The following is a 19,040-nucleotide window of genomic DNA, read 5'->3' as shown; positions in this document are numbered from 1 at the left end:
AATGTACTTTGGTGCAAAAAGTGCAAATCAATCCCAGAACAACAGCAAAGGACCTTGTAAAGATGCTGGGGGACACGGGTACAAAAGTATCTATATCCACAGTAAAACGACCTTGTTGGAGGAAACGGGTACAAAAGTATCTATATCCACAGTAAAACGAGTCCTATATCAACATAACCTGAAAGGCAGCTCAGCAAGGAAGAAGCCACTGCTCCAAAACCTCCATAAAAAAGTCAGACTACGGTTTGCAACTGCACATATCCCTTCCTCTCTTGCACATGGAGACAAAATAGATGGCATCATGAGGTATGAAAATTATGTGGATATAGTGAAGCAACATTTCAAGACAACAGCTAAAGCTTGGTCGCAAATGAGTCTTCCAAATGGACAACGACCCCAAGCATACATCCAAAGTTGTGGCAAAATGGCTTAAGGACAACAAAGTCAAGCTATTGGAGTGGCCATCACAAAGCCCTGACCTCAATCCCATTGACAATTTGTGGGCAGCACTGAAAATGTGTGTGCGAGCAAAGAGGCCTACAAACCTGACTAGTGACAACATTACATAGGTTACTGTAGCCTACTGACGACATTACATAGGTTACTGTAGCCTATTGATGACATTACATAGGTTACTGTGTTACTGTAGCCTACTGACAACAATACATAGGTTACTGTAGGTTACTGTAGCCTACTGACAACATTACTGTAGCCTACTGACGACGTTACATAGGCTACTGTAGCCTACTGACAACATTACATAGGTTACTGTAGCCTACTGACAACATTATAGGTTACTGTAGCCTACTGACAACATTACATAGGTTACTGTAGCCTACTGACGACATTACATAGGTTACTGTAGTCTAATGACGACATTACATAGGTTACTGTAGGTTACTGTAGCCTACTGACAACATTACTGTAGCCTACTGACGACGTTACATAGTTTACTGTAGCCTACTGACAACATTACATAGGTTACTGTAGTCTACTGATGACATTACATAGGTTACTGTAGCCTACTGACGACATTACATAGGTTATTGTAGGTTACTGTAGCCTACTGACGACATTACATATGTTACTGTAGTCTACGGACAATATTACATAGGTTACTGTAGCCTACTGACAACATTACATAGGTTACTGTAGTCTACTGACGACATTACATAGGTTATTGTAGCCTACTGACGACATTACATAGGTTATTGTAGCCTACTGACAACATGACATAGGTTACTGTAGTCTACTGACAACATTACATAGGTTACTGTAGCCTACTGACAACATTACATAGGTTACTGTAGTCTACTGACATAGTTACATAGGTTATTGTAGCCTACTGATGACATTACATGGGTTACTGTAGTCTACTGACGACATTACATAGGTTATTGTAGCCTACTGACGACATTACATAGGTTATTGTAGCCTACTGACAACATTACATGGGTTACTGTAGTCTACTGACGACATTATAGGTTACTGTAGCCTACTGACAACATGACATAGGTTACTGTAGTCTACTGACAACATTACATAGGTTACTGTAGCCTACTGATGACATTACATAGGTTACTGTAGCCTACTGACATCATTACATAGGTTACTGTAGCCAACTGACAACATTACATAGGTTACTGTAGGTTACTGACAACATTACATAGGTTACTGTAGGTTACTGTAGCCTACTGACGACATTACATATGTTACTGTAGTCTACTGACGACATTACATAGGTTACTGTAGCCTACGGATGACATTACATAGGTTACTGTAGCCTACTGACAACATTGCATGGGTTACTGTAGCCTACTGACAACATTACATAGGTTACTGTAGCCAACTGACGTTACATAGGTTACTGTAGCCTACTGATGACTTTACATAGGTTATTGTAGCCAACTGACAACGTTACATAGGTTACTGTAGCCTACTGACGACATTACATAGGTTATTGTAGCCAACTGACAACGTTACATAGGTTACTGTAGTCTACTGACGACATTACATAGGTTATTGTAGCCAACTGACAACGTTACATAGGTTACTGTAGCCTACTGATGACGTTACATAGGTTATTGTAGCCAACTGACAACGTTACATAGGTTACTGTAGTCTACTGACGACATTACAAGCATAATTCAGAAATTAGGGAGAGATGTTTAATTAGAGAAGAGTGGATGGACTTTTCAACGCTAGCTAAGGATACTATAGTTGTCACATTGGATTTATTAACTACAAAAAAGTTAAGACATGTTTTTATTCTAGTGCTGCCCTGCACACACAAGCGTGTTAGCTACCTAGCTAACGTTTGCGGTGGTCCAACGTTAAACCTACTCGGAAGTTCAATGACATTTAAAAAGTTTCTTTGTAGAAGCCACTCCTCCATTGGTATAATTCTGCGGGCCTAATTCAGATAAAGTTGCATATTGCGCTCTACACTGTGACTGGCAGCACAGTGTGTGTGTGTGTTTGTCTTTCATTATGATTATACCATGCTGTTAGGGCAAAATAAAATGAACTAAATTTCCTATACAGATGAAATCGCTTACCCACTCCATAGAAAACTGCTCTATGCACATTTATTGGTGAAGTCATTTATTGTCGAGCTAAATGTAAAAATATATATTTCAGAGGTTTAAAAAATAGCCGAAAGGAACGCCATAAACTGTTACTTTTATTTTGGTTCGAACTGGTTCAGAACTTCATTTTGCTGGTTGGAACAGTGGAATGGAACGAAAAAAGAATGGTTCTGTTCGGAACGAAACCATTGGAAAATAAATGTGGTTCCAACCCGTGCTCTACATTGCAGGAAAAAACTGTTTCAGCTGTTAGAAAAATATAAAAAAATTCTCCAACTTCAGTACAAGGGCCCTACCCCCCTCTTGACCACACACCCACAGGAGCCATCCTCACATACTTTGTGCCCCCTCAGATTTTTAAGGGTGCATGACACCCCTGACCACACTCCAGTCCAGTCCAAAACTCTGCAAAGCGAGTACTCAAAAGTAGCCTACAGTTTAAACACAATTTGCATGATGTGCAAAATCAATGTAACATTGTATTGTTACAAAACATGGTAACAAAACAATGGACTCTATGGGCTACATAACAGCCATTATGGAACTCCCACTTCAGCATTCCATCCCTCAACAGGGGGGTAAGTTGATAGGCCTACCCTCACCTGAATTTTCTGCTAGGTAGGAGAACCCCTTGACGATGAGAAGCATCCCTCCCAACAAGCATATTTGGATCAAAACCAGCTCCTTCCGCTTTTTCCGTCTCGCTTTAATCTTTTTCTGGTTCAGCATCACTTGCGGCGGGCGAGTCCGGGGTCGGACACCGGCTGGAGGCATCCTTTCTGCGGCTTCTTCCTCGTCCATCTAGCCGCCGGAGTGAAATGAGCAGCAAAGCTCCGAGGGAATTTTACACGAACGGATACAAAGTGGAGGAACGGTGTGTGTGTGTGTGTAATGTGCGGGGGGGAGGGGTATCTTGTAAAAGTTTCAAGTCGGTATCGTTGGAAAGTCGCGAGTGTTGAGGTGTAGACTGCAAGGTATGTTTTCCTTTTGAAGTGCCAGGGCGTCTTGCTTCTATGTCATATTACACTTTCATTCCATGCAATAGTAGGACAGGCGGCAGGAGCGCTCCATAGATGCGACTGTGGCGTCTCGTGCGCGCAACGCCGGATTGCTCACTGATGTGTATGGTGATGTTATTGTAGGATGCTGTGTCCGACAAGAGAGAGAGAGAGCGCGCGAGAGAGAAAGCTAGATCAAATGTGCAAGCTGTTTGACGTAGAAATTGCCTAGAGAGTATAACATGATTTTTTTTCCGAGGCTAGGTACACTGCCTCGGTACACCCTCTCCTTGGAAAGTTTTTTTTGCATGATGTTGGCATTAAAACATGATAGCTGAATTACACAAGTTTACATAAAGACATCTTCAAAAGTTGTTTGTGCCCAGACCAACTTAGAGAATATTTGAGTAGGCTATAGGCTATTTATGCATACGTTACATAATAGATCAATGAATGCATTGCTCATGAAATTTACATGAATTTCTATCTATGTCATCAAATAAGATGGACTGTGATTACTTTACAGTGGGCAATATAACTAGCTTGACTTTATTTACTATCATTAGACATGCATGCTTTGAATAAACAGGCCAAGCCTTCACATAATGAAAATGATATGAGGCAACTTTTCCTCCAAACAAATTATTAGGCTATTCACATAAAATTATGGATAAAAAAAAATAAAAATAAAGGTTTCTCGGATATTTATAATGTTAGGATTATATCTTAATTCTGACAAACAGCCACTCTTGATTGTGAGTTTTGATTGTTTGAGATCTTATAAATAGCACTGGAAAGTTTCCAGCAAGAGTGGAAAAAGTGGTTAGGGCTCTTAACAACTAGGTTTCATTAACCCTTTGAGTCAAGGACTGGGGAGGGAGAGCAGGAGAGAGAGAGAGAGAATCAGAAAATGAAAGATGAAAAAAGTAAAAAGAGGTGGTGAAATTGAAAAACAAAAGTAGCATAATAATGCCACCAACAAGATAGTGCTTTATGTCTCAGAAGGTTTGTCCTCTCACACTAGTATTTCTAAGCTACCTGACCACAGAAGGAAGTATGCCATTGTACTGTCATGAGAAAATACATGAGAAGCAAAAGCCAGACATCACACACAACCAAACTGTCCATTGCGACCCAGATTTGGTTTTGTGCAACAACAAAAACACACACCTGAAATGGACGATTGCCTATAACCTGTAGAGAGGAATCCTGCACTCAACCCGGGCATGGAGTTATTTAGTATACTAAATAAGATGAATTCCCAAAGTCTCAGAGGTGCACAAAAGAAAAGAAAGAGGGAGAGGAAGGGAAGTGGTGGTGGGGGTGGGGGGGGCAACAAATTAAATCCAGTTAAATTGTTTTTCCATAGCCAGTGGGGTTTGGCAAGAGACTGGCTCACACATGAGGCAAGATAAAGCCTCAGAAAGAACCAGACAATCCCAAACGCTGTAGCAGTCTCAGATGTAGCAGAATGCCTGGAATTTAACCCACTTTCCCATGTCCAACTGAACTGACACCGCACCCAGACACAGCTCCAAAGGCCTGGAAGATGATACACACGTACACACACGGAAGTGCACACTTGTAGTACAGTACTGAGATCCACAACAAAACACTATCAAAGACCGAACAACTCACAAGCTGTTGACTCCCCCCCCCCCCCCAATGAGTCATTGCCAGTAGGGACCCCAATATACATATGGAACCACACAGTCTCACCACTAAAATCAAAATGGCTTTCATCACTTCTGCCGTACTGTCTTGGTTGGTATCTACATCCATAGTCCAGCAGTCACTTTCCCTGTTGTGATGAAACATAGGTCGGGGCTGTCTACTGTCTGGAGCCCCCTAAAAACCACAGTAGATCCAGACATATTTGGGTCATGTCTCGTCTTCTCCTCATATGATATGACGTTGTTTTTCAGTTTCCTCCTGTTCTGTTCTCAACCAGAAATAAACTTGGAGAGAAATCTCATCCCAGCACAACGTCACGTTGCGAGGGCACAGCAGTTCCTGTAGGCCAGGAATAGATGCTCTGTCAACTAAATACTGGAGTTTTGAAGGTATTTGTGTTCAGTGGGAAGGTAGGTGTGTTCCTCCCTCAGACCATCCAAGAACAAGGATAGAGCATGTACGCACTCACACACAGACAACAAACACAGCATAGGTCCACACACCATGTCTTCTTTTATAAAATGACCACATTTACATTCAAATTCACTAAACAGCAGTATAACATATCGTGTTCACAACATTCATAAATATCAAATGTGTTGTCCTTATTAAGACAAGAACTACAAAAGTAAGGTGAGAGAATGTCCGACATCTCCATCTTGTGATGCCACTACCCCTCTCTGTCATAGGTGCCTTTGGATTTTGGGGTGGAAGGTCCCTTGTCTTTGAGTAGAGGAAGACAGTGGCAGAGAGGGTACAAGGCAGAGACTGCCAATGTTGTAGAGAAAGATGGAGAGGAAGAGGGCCATACGTTCTTCCAGGAGGACAGTCCAGAGTCACGTCTCTGCAGATGAAGTCTATTTTGGCCGACTGGGCTCCTCCAACATCAATATGGTAAATCTATAAGCAGCAACACACATCGTTATCAGTATATTCATATATAGAACATCAATTAGCACGTGCCATTATCCAGAGCAACTTGTATAGACTGTTAGTAGTATTAAGGCATAGTACCATTAGACACAGTAGCATTGGACACAGTAGCCGTGTAAAGAGCAGTCGTTGTAGTATTGAGAGCAGGGGGATTCTTGCAGTAACAGAACCACAAGAACATTTCATTTAAATAGAACATTGCAGGAAGGAAGGGAGGGAAGATAGGCCGAAGACTTGTCACAAAATGACTCTAATCATTCTGAGACACACACAGTGGTGCACACTGCTCATGTTTAAGTCATAGTAAGCAAACCTCAGGGAGACAAAGTCCCCCCCAAAAAAATGAAGCGACAGAACTGAGAAAGCGAGAGGAAAGGAGAGGAAAGGAAGCAATGAGGAGGAGAGTGAGCATTTCTCTACCTTCAAGTCTGAGCTCGCTTATCACACAGAGAACTGCTGCCTTTGCATTCCCCCCCGAAAGTGAAAAATGAAAACAACTCTCAATCTCTCTCGCCCCTCCCCCTCCCTCCCTTGGCTTTCGCTCTCTGTCAGGCGAAGTGGCCTTATGCAACCATCTCGGGGAGGCCTTGCTGATGTCTTGCGGCATATTTACCCAGCCTGCCCCCCTCTCTCCCGTCTCCTTCTCTCTTTTTGTCTCATAAAGTGAGGGGAGTAGTGTCCTCACCACCGGGGAGTCTGGGATACCGCCGGAGGCTGAGTACCAAGAGCCATGAGGGACATGGAGTGTGTGTGTTGTCTCTCTAAATTACATACATTGTATGTACCGTGTGTGTGTGTGTGTGTGTGTGTGTGTGTGTGTGTATAATGTGTGTGCGCATGCATGATGTGGGTATGTGCATAATGTGGGTATGTGCATGATGTGGGTATGTGCATGATGTGGGTATGTGCATGGTTATGAAAGAGAGGATACGTAACCAAGTAGTGACGTCGTGTGGTGGTGTGTTCGCTCCGAAGCCATACCAACTCCACCACGGATCACTGCATTTTTGACCCCAACACGTAGGCGCGACCACACCACACCACAGGCTCGCTCGCGCAAGCAAGCAGGGGCGGGTTGACGGACTAACTCAGTGACTCCACTTCCATGTTTTTAGTAAACAAACAAACGCTAGGGATGAATAAGAGCAAAGCCCTCTAATCCGGAGATCTGAACACTTGTATAAGAAACAGCCTCCTCCTGGATTTCACTACAATGTCAACAATAACATGGAGCGACCAAGGACCATGTGCAGTACAACATACACCAATGTGGATTGAAGTGGTTCTATTTCATCCATGATTGTGTGCAATAAATACAGAGAGGAAATCCAGAAGCTGAGATAAAGGACCAGTGACGTAAAGCGTTTTGTAGCAGATGCATACAGTACTAGATACCCCTACTTTGACCTAACATCAACTCTCCAAAACAGAGGACAACTTTACTGGTTATTTATTTGTACATTTTTTAGTATAAGTAATACAGCACTACCAGCACAGCAGGTTGGGACTCCAGGCTCACCGTGCTGCCCTAGGTCTCCCTCTCTGACGACACGTCGCCGTCTGCTCCACTGCTGGCGTTAGGGTCCTGGGCTCTGGGGCGCGGGGCGGCCCTCTCCCTGCCTGACTCCGAGGGTCCTTTAGAGCGCTGCTTCTCTTTCCTCTGCTGCTGTTTCTCCTGTTTAGCGAGCTGAGGGGGGAAACAAGGCCAGTGGTAAAGGGTTAAAAAGAGAAGGACAAAACTTGGATTGATCTAATGCAATTAGTAGGGACCTGAGTTGTTCGTGGTCACGTGACCTGTTTTTACTGGTCAAGTCACGTGCCCAAGAGAAACCCAGGGACCTAGCTATGTATAACTGTACCAAATACTTGGCTACATAAAAACAAGAAAAGAGAAGATGAAAAGGGCAGAAGAAAGAGAAATAAACACCAGAGCTTTGTTTCACTGTGCCGCTATTTCCGGAAGCCATGGCCATTTCGATGTAGCATTAACTGTCTTCACAATATAAAGCTGTCACACTCAGAAAGAGCCGAGTCATCTTCCCATTCACTCACCATCTACGGTTAGCTGCGAGGCTTATCTATTGAACTCCTCTCTGAGGAAACTACTGTAGCAGCTATCTCTGTTCTGCTCAATGAACATTAAACAAGAACCCTACACTAAAAAGGTACACAACTATCCCTGAAAAGGTTTGTAAACATACATGCTAAAACTTTCATGAGCGCCACAGGAAATATTTATGCCTTAAATGTTATGCTAAAGCCACAACATCCCACAAACTCTTAATTATTTAAAGGGAATAAGACTTTAAAAAAACACCAATGATCTAGTTATCCCTGTACAAACTCCATCGGAGTTAGCTAGCTAGCAAGCAATATACCATCTTTCCCAGGGTGTTGTGTGGCTTTGAAAACCCCAATAAAAAAAGATCACATGATATTTCAGTGATTAAGACCACTGTTTATATTCAAAATGACTTTCACAGAACAATAGAATCAGGATAACTTGACTTAATGGTATTGTTTGCTAGGCTCTGTTGTCCCTCTCCTAGGATCCGATAAAGCTTCCGATTCATGGAAAGTGTGTGTGTGTGTGTGTTTAAGCTGCTCCCCCAGTTGACTGGTGATCCTCTCAGCCTTGGCATACACCCCTCTAACTAAACAACAACATCCCAAACATCCAAAACAGACAGGATTCAAATTCTGAGGACTGCCGCTCACATCCATTGGACCGAGCAGTCAAGTTTACACACACAAAGACCATGCATGCACACACAGAGGTGACTGGAATCACATTCAGGAAGTCTTCAACAATTCACAAATAGCTAAAACACTACAATTTCAAATGACTCACTGTACCCCCAAACATTGACACGATACCGGTACCCCCTGTATATAGCCTGTATATATTGTATAGATATATACAGTACCCCCTGTATACATTGTTATTTTTTTGTGTGACTTTCTATTATTTTTTACTTTAGTTTATTTGGTATATATTTTCTTAACTCTTCTTGAACTGCACTGTTGGTTAAGGGCTTGTAGTAAGCACTTCACGGTAGGGTCTACACTGTTGGTTAAGGGCTTGTAGTAAGCACTTCACGGTAGGGTCTACACTGTTGGTTAAGGGCTTGTAGTAAGCACTTCACGGTAGGGTCTACACTGTTGGTTAAGGGCTTGTAGTAAGCACTTCACGGTAGGGTCTACACTGTTGGTTAAGGGCTTGTAGTAAGCACTTCACGGTAGGGTCTACACTGTTGGTTAAGGGCTTGTAGTAAGCACTTCACGGTAGGGTCTACACTGTTGGTTAAGGGCTTGTAGTAAGCACTTCACGGTAGGGTCTACACTGTTGGTTAAGGGCTTGTAGTAAGCACTTCACGGTAGGGTCTACACTGTTGGTTAAGGGCTTGTAGTAAGCACTTCACGGTAAGGTCTACACTTGTATTTGGCGCATGTGACAAAAAGTTTGATTTGAATAAATTACAATGTGAAGCGGACGGTTTAGGAGAAGCAGGGAGGGATGTCCCTACTCCCTCATGGCTGCTGCTGTTTGGAGTGGACCTGACTGCTTTCTGCTATAAGTTTGGATCATAGCGCGATGTCTTCAAGTAGATGTGGTGGCGTAACACATTCATCAAGGCTTTTGCTCCTTCAAATCCCTCTGTGTTACACAACAGGACTGGGCGATACTGTGGAATCAGCAGTGTTACCCAACGGTTATCCATTTGTCATGTTTAAAGATGGATACGTTGCCTAAAATACACTTAAAACGACCTGAAATGACTTTTAACATAGTTTACCATTCAAAAACAGATGCCCAGTAAGACATTAAGGGCCTGTTTCTTGGATCAGGATTGAGCCTAGTCCTGAAAGCATGTTCAATGGAGAATTTGGAATGAGCATGCTTTATAGTCCAGGACAGAGCTTAATCTAGGGCCAGGACACTGGCCCTAGGAGAGGACATCCATTATTAATATAACATTGTGGGTGAACTTGTCACTACATAGGCTACACATCAGAACTCATAAATCATTATTCCACATTCAAATATATTTCTTAGCCAGCATGGCCTGAGTCGCCACCTGCAGAGGCCGTCGTCATGGTAACAGAGTGCACAGTGACTCAGGAGTCAACCGATCCCTGTGGGGAGAGCGGGGGCACCCATGCGGTGGCGACCCCCACCTCGCCCTGGCCTGCCAATCATATGTTATGCCGCCCCCACACACACACACACTTCCGACACATGACAACTCAAACCTTTCAGAGTGTGTTTTGGTCAATCAGTGGTCTTTCAGCAAGGCCAGAGGGATGCTGGGACAGAGCAGGACAGATTCATGGGATAATCAGTACACATCTACGGTATCAGGATTGGTTTTTGTGTCAGGGACCAGCAAATCTCTGGTTCACCTCCTTGAAGCCAGGGACTAAAATTACAACAGAAAACTGACCAACTAAATGTCTGACAGCTATCTCAGGAACCAGTAAGCCACATCTCAGGGAGCGGTGCCGGTCCATGGACCAGAGGTCGACTAATACTGCACTAAGAAAAGCAATAGTGCAGCTTTGCTTGTTGATCATGGTCCGCTCTCCATCTGTTACTACAATAAGTTAGGCCTGCAGCACCACCTGCTGGAGGATAGCAGGATAGACAGTGAGTGCTGAGAGAAAGTCTGAACTACTTAGAACAAATATAGTCTAGCAATACACAGGCTAAAGGGAGACTTCGCAATATGACACCATCATACAACATGAGCCAACTCCATACTTGCAGAAATCAACAGCATCAACAACAACAACTGTACCTGTTTGGGGTCCATGGGAGCAGAAGGAGACACCAGTTCGATGGTGACTGGTCCATCATTCTGAATGTGAACCTGCATGTAGGCCCCAAACTGCCCATCTAAAAACAAAACAAAAAACAAAGACAAAAGGAAAATGTAAAGGTTAACCTTAATACATCTAAATAGGCCCATATAAATGACACCACTCAACGTTTCCATCCAGTAACAGCTACTGCAGTTTGCTTATTGGGCACATTATTCTATATCAATGGTTTATAAGCAGGTGGCATCTCAGTACCACAGGGACATGGGGGTAGAGGGTGTTAAGATACAATAAGACAGGAAGTTTATACTTAAAATGGTCCAGGTATGTTTCGATTTATTACATCATCTGCCCATGAAACCGGTGGCTGGGTGGTGTGTTCTAAAAAGCGCCTAATCATCTCGTTTCTCCCACTCAGGGGATTGGGCCTTGGCAGCGAGAAGACTAATTAGAGAGCTTGCGTCCCACTACAAGCAGGGACACAGAGTTCCTCCACTACACCTTCTCCCCGGTGGCTTGAACCAATTCCCCACCAAACACCATCACCAACTACGACCCGATAAAAGAAAACCACCCCAATGTGGAACCGCCATAACCCTTGCACTGTGACCCATATAATTAAATATAACTGTTTATTTCTATACTGTGCCCAACGACCTTATAGACCCAATTCATTACTAAACATGGCCTGACTAACCCACCCCCATGTAGATGTGTGGAACCACCATAACCTTTGCACTGTGAACTATGACCTTAAAGGCCGATGTATGTAACCTCTGTTTCAACAGGAAAGCAGGCGTTCCAACTGATTCCGAGCCTTTCAGGTCAGGAGTCAAGTCTTGAGTGGCCTTAAGGATAAAGGCTACTGCTTGTGATCCTGTAGTCTAGGCTGTTTCACTTAGGAGTGCATTGGCTTATCAACCCTAACCCTTGTTAAGCCTTAAGCTAGTGTCTCAATTCCCCAAACTGTGAACAGCAACCCTTCTCTTCACTATAGTTCTCCAGGTGTTTGTGATATTGACCTTAGGCTATCAATTAGACTGAACAAAAATAAAATGTAAAGTGTTGGTCCCATGTTTCATGAGCTGAAATAAAAAAATATACCAGAGATTTTCCATGTGCACAAAAAGCTTATTTATCTCAAATTGTGTTCAAATTTCTTGGATTCCTGTTAGTGAGCATTTCTCCTTCGCCAATATCATCTATCCACCTGACAGGTGTGGCATATCAAGAAGCTGATTAAACTGCATGATCATTACGCAGGTGCACCTTGTGCTGAGGACAATAAAAGGCCACTTTAAAATGGTCATACAACACAATGCCACAGATGTCTCAAGTTGAGGGAGCGTGCAATTGGCATGCACACTGCAGAAATGTCCACCAGAGCTGTTGCCAGATAATTGAATATTCATTTCTCTAACATAAGCTGCCTCCAACATCATTTTAGAGAATTTGGCAGTGCATCCAACCGGCGTCAAAACTGCATATCACCACATCTGGCTTCTTCACCTGTGGGATCATCTGAGGGGGGTTGGTGAGGAGTATCTATGTCTGTACTAATACCCCTTTGTGAGGAAAAACTCATTTTGATTGGCTGGGCCTGGTTGTCAAGTGGGTGGGCCTATGCCCATGCCCACCCACTTGACAACCAGGCCCAGCCAATCAAAATGAGTTTTTCCTCACAAAGGGGTATGGTTGCACCCCTTCCCAGTCATATGAAATCCATAGATTAGGGCCTATGCCTATGCCTATGCCCACCCACTTGACAACCAGGCCCAGCCAATCAAAATGAGTTTTTCCTCACAAAGGGGTATGGTTGCACCCCTTCCCAGTCATATGAAATCCATAGATTAGGGCCTAATGAATTTATTTGAATTGACTGATTTCCTTATATGAACTGTAACTCAGTAAAATCTTTGAAATGTTTGCGTTTAGATTTTTGTTCAGTTTAGCTTCACCTCCTTGCTTGAACAAATTACCTTTTGCAATCCATCATAACCATGATTGAGCAAAACATTGACCCAATGCTATTATATATTAAAACCACACACTTAGCAGAATGCCGATCCTTTTACCATCTATTAAATAACCAAGATAATAGTGACTATTAGGTATCAAAATGATCTCTTCGTTTACGCTTTTCCTATCTAGCGTGTCTTATGAGAGTTAATTTCTCTCTGCCCACAAACTGCCTACACAGCAAAGTGTCCTCGACACTTTTGGGTCACTGGATGTGAAATTCTGTACAATAGCAGTCTATTTTAAAAACGATATATATGGCTCATCTTGCAGTGTCTCGCTCACCCAGCCCAACTCAGCCCAGTATAGATATAGTGATATTGCAATATATACTGAGTATAACAAACATTAGGAACACCTTCTCCCCTTTCCCTCAGAACAGCCTCAATTTGTCGGGGTATGGATTCTAGAAGGTGTCGAAAGCGTTCCACAGGGATGCTGGCCCATGTTGACTCCAATGCAGTTGTGTCAAGTTGGTTGGATGTCCTTTGGGTGGTGGACCATTCTTGATACTCACAGGAAGCAGGTGAGTGTGGAAAACCCAGCTGCGTTGCAGTTATTGACACAAACCAGTGCGCCTGGCACCTACTAATATACCCCGTTCAAAGACACTTAACTCTTTGTCTTGCCCATTCACCCTCTGAATGGCACACATCCACAATCCATGTCTCAATTGTCTCAAGGCTTAAAAATCCTCCTCTAACTTGTCTCCTTCCATTCATCTACACTGATTGAAGTGGATTTCACAAGTGACATCAAGAAGGGATCATAGCTTTCACCAGGATTCAGCTGGTCAGTATGTCATGGAAAGAGGTGTTCCTAATGTTTTATTATTATATGATCTGTTCACATTGTCCTTTCCAGCATGGTTCCAGCAACTAAAGTGGAAGTGTAACCAGGTCAGCACAGCACACATCTCAGCTTGGTTCAACTCAATAGTGAGGAAAGGAAATGGGATACCTAGCAATGTTCCCTCAAATTCTCCGGGACCCTGAGCAAATTTAAAGAACGGCTGAGCGCAAAACTTGAAGGTTGTGAAAATTCTGTGCAACTTCCGGCGCGTTTACTGTGAACACTGAGGTTCTACCTGCTTTAAGTTACAGTTGTAAGAGTGGTCAAGTAGGCTACTGTGGCTATTTGGTCATAATGTAGGCCAACCAGAGTGACCTACCATCAAAAACCATGGAGAAAAATGCATCCAATAACATTTGAACACAGAAATAGCTGTTCTATCATTCAGCCTACAGTAGCAGCCAATGTGTGGTGTTCAATGTACACCTACATTCCATGAGACTTTTGAAAAAAAAACACATGCAGGGCTTGACATGAACCTGTTCATACACCTGTCATTCAGACAAGGAGGTGACTGAAAATGTTTGTTTTTTTTATGCAAAAAAGCACTTTTCAAAATAAAATACATTATTATTCCCATACCATTACTACAGAGAATCAGTCAAATTAAGCTATGCTCTGCTTATTGGCACCTTAACTTATTCAAGCATGTCTCAAAATACAACACTGACCCTAAGACCTAAAAAGCTATTTACCTGACACGTTTTCAAAGATGTCTAGAAATGTAGACGTTTTGTGCTCTTGTAGGAAGCAAACACTCCCCCATTGTTGACTCGAAATGAGCTATAACTGGGCTAATAACTCACTAACTAGCAAAGAATATGAACCGCTCATACTGTAGCCTAAATACGGTCCAGCTCAAAGTGAGAGACACAGATCCATATATTGCAATGGTTATTTGCATATAGGTCTGTGTAGAGTACCTGCCTGTCAATACTATAGTCTTACCTATCAATACTTTAGAATCCTACTCCAATGTGCTCTGCCTACAAGAAAATATATTGCACAGTTAGTTTTGCCAAGTCTTGAATAGTTTGTTTTATGTCGCTATGTTACATTGAAATTGGTTAAGATTGCGTTGATTCGATCACAACTCCCACAGTAGAGCGAAATGTTGATAGTGTTAACTAAAGGGGTAAACTCAAGAAAGGTGAGTGAAGTTCAAACTCACGTTTCTCTGGCTGGACGGCTATTTCGTCTGCGCGGCAGTCTGATGGGAGCTGTACGCAGGTTAGAGGGAAAACTGACACCGCGTCAGTTGTAGAACTCAATGCATTCAACCGAAATGTGTCTTCCGCATTTAACTCATCCCCTCATAACCAGAGATCATCGGCCCCCGAGGATCAATTGTCAACTGCCTTGCTCAAGGGCAGAACGGACGATTTTTACACCTTGTCCGCTCTGGGTTTCGAACAAGGAACCTGTCGGTTACTGTACCAACGCTCTAACCGCTAGGCTACCCACCTTTGATCATCTCAGGCTTGTTTAGTAGTAATAGAGTTAAAGCAGCTGATAGAGGCCTAGCGCGTATTTAGCAGACTGTAGGCCTGCAGTGTCAGTCATTGATGTCCACCCATAGTAATATCGTTTTCTATTTAGTCCTGTGTGTTCACCCACCTTTGATCATCTCCGGCTTGTAGGTGCTCCTCAGGTGTTCCAGGATGTTATTATAGAAGGGCTGGGACAGCTCTGCAGGCATGGCAGCATGGAAGTCTGGCTTGTTACCCTTTAGTATGCACTGCAGAGTGAACTGACTGACACACAGGACTTCATATTCCTTGTCCATGACGCTTTTGCTCCACGCCCGGCCATTCTCATCGTCAAACAGACGCAGGTTAAGGATCTTACGAACCCTGAGGAGCAGAGAAATGAACGTTGGGGCGTAGAATTGATTGAAATATAGAATGTATTTATTTGAATATTTATGTGTTGGGGACACAAAGGAGATGGCTGTAGGAGTGAGCAAGTATTTTGTGCAGATGTTCCAAAATTATTGGGCTAATACAAAAGAAAAGCTATGTGAAAGCTTGTCTTACAAATTCCTATTACAGATATGAACCTGACCTGGCCCTTATGCCCTGCCTATGTAGGAGAAGGGCTACAGTACCGTAGTGCAAAGACCATGTTTTGTGACTGAACGAACCCACACTCACATGTAGTCCACATCCTTCTGTGTGTCCTCCATGGATATACCCAGCAACACACACAGTCCTCTGCCTATTGAGCTGATGGGCACCTCTCCCACTGTGACAACACAGGACAGAATTATCAAATCAATACAATAATTGTCCTTTTCATTATTCAGTGTCACATCCTCCTCAAAAAGTGTGGTTAATCTAGCACACACAGACAGTCTTGCAAGTAGTATTAGGCTCCTATAGTACAGTACAGTACCTGGGAGATTCAATGAGGTTAACAGCATGGTTAATGTTAGGTTTCAAATCACATTTGATGCAGAGAAATTGTATAAACAGGCAGGGATTGGGATTTTGTAGCTGTGGTAACTAGTAACAAGCACTTTTAGTGTGAACCCACCTAGAGAGATTACCATAAAGCCAGCATTTGGAATAGTCATTGGACATGTCAGTGCACACATCATTACATATTGGGGCAATTCAGCATGGCATATAGCTACTTTAGTCAGGTTCTCAAAAAGTGTGATTGATATTTACAGGTGCTGACCTGTTGCACCCTCTACAACCACTGTGATTATTATTTGACCCTGCTGGTCATCTATGAAAGTTTAGATCATTCTTCAAGATGTTCAGACTTAATGGCCATGTACTCTTATAATCTCCATCTGGCACAGCCAGAAGAGGACTGGTCACCCCTCAGAGCCTGGTTCCTCTCTAGGTTTCTTCCTAGGTTCCAGTTTTAGGCTGGGTTTCTATAGAAGCACGTTGTGACATCTGCTGATGTAAAATGGGCATACTTGAGTAAATGTAAATATACTCTAATAGAAAATTATTCAAGTCAAAGGTCTCCCAGTAAAATACTACTTGAGTAAAATTCCAAAAGTGTGTGGTTTTAAATATACTTAAGTATTAAAAGTAAATGGAATTGCTCAAATATACTTAAGTATCAAAAGTGAAAGTCAATCATTTCAGATTCCTTATATTAAGCACAACACACGGCACAATTAACTTGTTTCATTGTATTTACGGATAGCCATGGGCACACTCCAACGCTCAGACATAATTTACAAAATAAACATTTGTGCTCACAGTAGGGAGTCAGAGGCAGTACAGTAGAGATGACCAGGAATGTTATTTTGATCACCAACTACGACTATCACCAACTAAGTGTTTAAATTGGGCCATTTTTCTGTCAAAATGTTTTGACTAGTTGTGGGTGTCAGGGAAAATGTATGGCGTAAATTGTACATTATCATCTTTAGGAATGTAGAAGTGAAAGTAAAAGTAGTCAAAAATATAAATAGCAAAGTACAGATAACCCCAAAAACGACATAGGTAGTACTTTAAAGTATTTTTACTTAAGTAAGTTACTATACACCACTGAAAAAGTGTTTTATAAATACATTTGATTGGATAGCCGTGCGGCTACCAAACTACCGTAGCTAACGTTAGCAATCCTCTGTGCTGCCTGCAACATGCCTACCGGTGAAGAACTGTCATTCTTTGACACCATGAGCGATATAGAAATAAAATAATTACAAGTAGATAGCGTTACTCACCTGACACGCTGGCTGTTGTCACTCTTTGAATGATTGCCTTCATTGTTTTGATTAGCTCGCTCGCTAGAATGAATCAGATTGAAGCGGTGCACAGACGTAAACGTCATACTTCCCATGAATCCTTGCTGCGTTGTCAGAGGCCTCTAGCGGCAGCAGTTGGGAGTACAGTAGATCAATTTTGCTACCATATAAAACAGCATTAAAGTGCTAAAAAAATACCTTCTGTACTGATTGCTGGGGTTAAATTGGTGTTTTGCACATTTGTCCCAAAAACCTACGATACTGTCATTATGAGCATTTTCAAAGGGAAGGGAGCGCTGTCACTACCTCGCTCTCCACACCAAGGTGCATGAGTTTTGGAGCAAAATGAAGAGGAAATTCAGCAACTCCTGGAGGGCAGTGTAATACCCATTTTCGACAGAAAATCTGGTATATTACCAGTAACAAATCAAATATATAAGGCAAAGTTGACTCCCTTTCAAACAGTGCCTTATTTACTATTTTCTTGCAGACAGTATAATGTATCCTTTTATACAGTTGAAGTCGGAAGTTTACATACACTTAGGTTGGAGTCATTAAAACTCGTTTTTCAACTAATCCACACATTTATTGTGAACAAACTATAGTTTTGGCAAGTCGGTTAGGACATCTACCTTGTGCATGACACAAGTCATTTTTACAACAATTGTTTAGACAGATTATTTCACTTATAATTCACTGTATCACAATTCCAGTGGGTCAGAAGTTTACATACACTAAGATGACTGTGCCTTCAAACAACTTGGAAAATTCCAGAGAATTATGTAATGGCTTTAGACACTTCTGATAGGCTAATTGACATAATTTGAGTCAACTGGAGGTGTATCTGTGGATGTATTTTGGAGGTCTGTCTGTGGATGTTGTTATAATCTTCACCCGGCACAGCCAGAAGAGGACTGGCCACCCCACATAGCCTGGTTCCTCTCTAGGTTTATTCCTAGGTTTTGGCCTTTCTAGGGAGTTTTTCCTAGCCACCGTGCTTCTACACCTGCATTGCTTTCTGTTTGTGGTTTTAGGCTGGGTTTCTGTACAGCACTTTGAGATATCAGCTGATGTACAAAGGGCTATATAAATACATTTGATTTGATGTATTTCAAAGCCTACCTTTAAACTCAGTGCCTCTTTGCTTGACATCATGGGTAAAATAAAAAGAAATCAGCCAAGACCTTAGAAAGAAATGTAGACCTCCACAAGTCTGGTTCAACCTTGGGATAAATTTCCAAACGCCTGAAGGTACCACGTTCATCTGTACAAACAATTTTACGCAAGTATAAACACCATGGGACCACGCAGCCGTCATACCGCTCAGGAAGGAGACGTGTTCTGTCTCCTAGACATGAACGTACTTTGGTGCGAAAAGTGCAAATAAATTCCAGAAAAACAGCAAAGGACCTTGTGAAGATGCTGGAGAAAACAGGTACA

General features: G+C 42.5%; 2 protein-coding genes across 3 annotated transcripts in view; both read right to left on the bottom strand.

Annotated features, from left to right (window-relative positions):
- Nucleotides 1-3,714, bottom strand: part of LOC135524182 (sodium/potassium/calcium exchanger 3-like) — a 93,493-nt gene extending 89,779 nt beyond the window's left edge. Inside the window, exon 1 of the mRNA XM_064951487.1 lies at nt 3,191-3,714. Within this exon, the coding sequence (XP_064807559.1) occupies nt 3,191-3,389 (199 nt within the window). The 5' untranslated portion in view covers nt 3,390-3,714. The remainder of the gene's footprint in view (nt 1-3,190) is intronic.
- A 2,040-nt stretch (nt 3,715-5,754) lies between these two features.
- Nucleotides 5,755-17,698, bottom strand: dtd1 (D-aminoacyl-tRNA deacylase 1). 2 transcript variants are annotated; one of them, XM_064951471.1, is made up of 6 exons: nt 17,580-17,698; nt 16,039-16,129; nt 15,503-15,738; nt 10,993-11,090; nt 7,683-7,880; nt 5,755-6,160 (listed from the first exon to the last, which is right to left on the bottom strand). In XM_064951471.1, exons 1-5 carry the CDS (start codon nt 17,620-17,622, stop codon nt 7,722-7,724), a joined length of 627 nt encoding a protein of 208 aa, XP_064807543.1. In that variant the 5' UTR covers nt 17,623-17,698; the 3' UTR covers nt 5,755-6,160; nt 7,683-7,721. The 2 variants fall into 2 exon arrangements, with proteins under 2 accessions (XP_064807543.1, XP_064807532.1); XM_064951460.1 differs by having other exon boundaries at nt 7,713-7,880.
- Nucleotides 17,699-19,040: the final 1,342 nt, after the last annotated feature.

Source organism: Oncorhynchus masou, chromosome 4 (assembly GCF_036934945.1).
Source record: "Oncorhynchus masou masou isolate Uvic2021 chromosome 4, UVic_Omas_1.1, whole genome shotgun sequence".
Taxonomy (NCBI): Eukaryota; Metazoa; Chordata; class Actinopteri; order Salmoniformes; family Salmonidae; genus Oncorhynchus; species Oncorhynchus masou.
Note: the sequence above shows the minus strand (reverse complement) of the source record. Positions and strands in the feature narration are given on the sequence as shown.

Bases quoted from the DNA above. Each gene is read 5' to 3' on its own strand.
- dtd1 (XM_064951471.1), bottom strand. From the start codon at position 17,622: ATGAAGGCAATCATTCAAAGAGTGACAACAGCCAGCGTGTCAG. The intron at 16,130-17,579 runs GTGAGTAACGCT...GTGTTGTCACAG, and splicing joins GACAACAGCCAGCGTGTCAG to TGGGAGAGGTGCCCATCAGC. The intron at 7,881-10,992 runs GTACAGTTGTTG...TTCCCCCCTCAG, and splicing joins CTCCCATGGACCCCAAACAG to CTCGCTAAACAGGAGAAACA.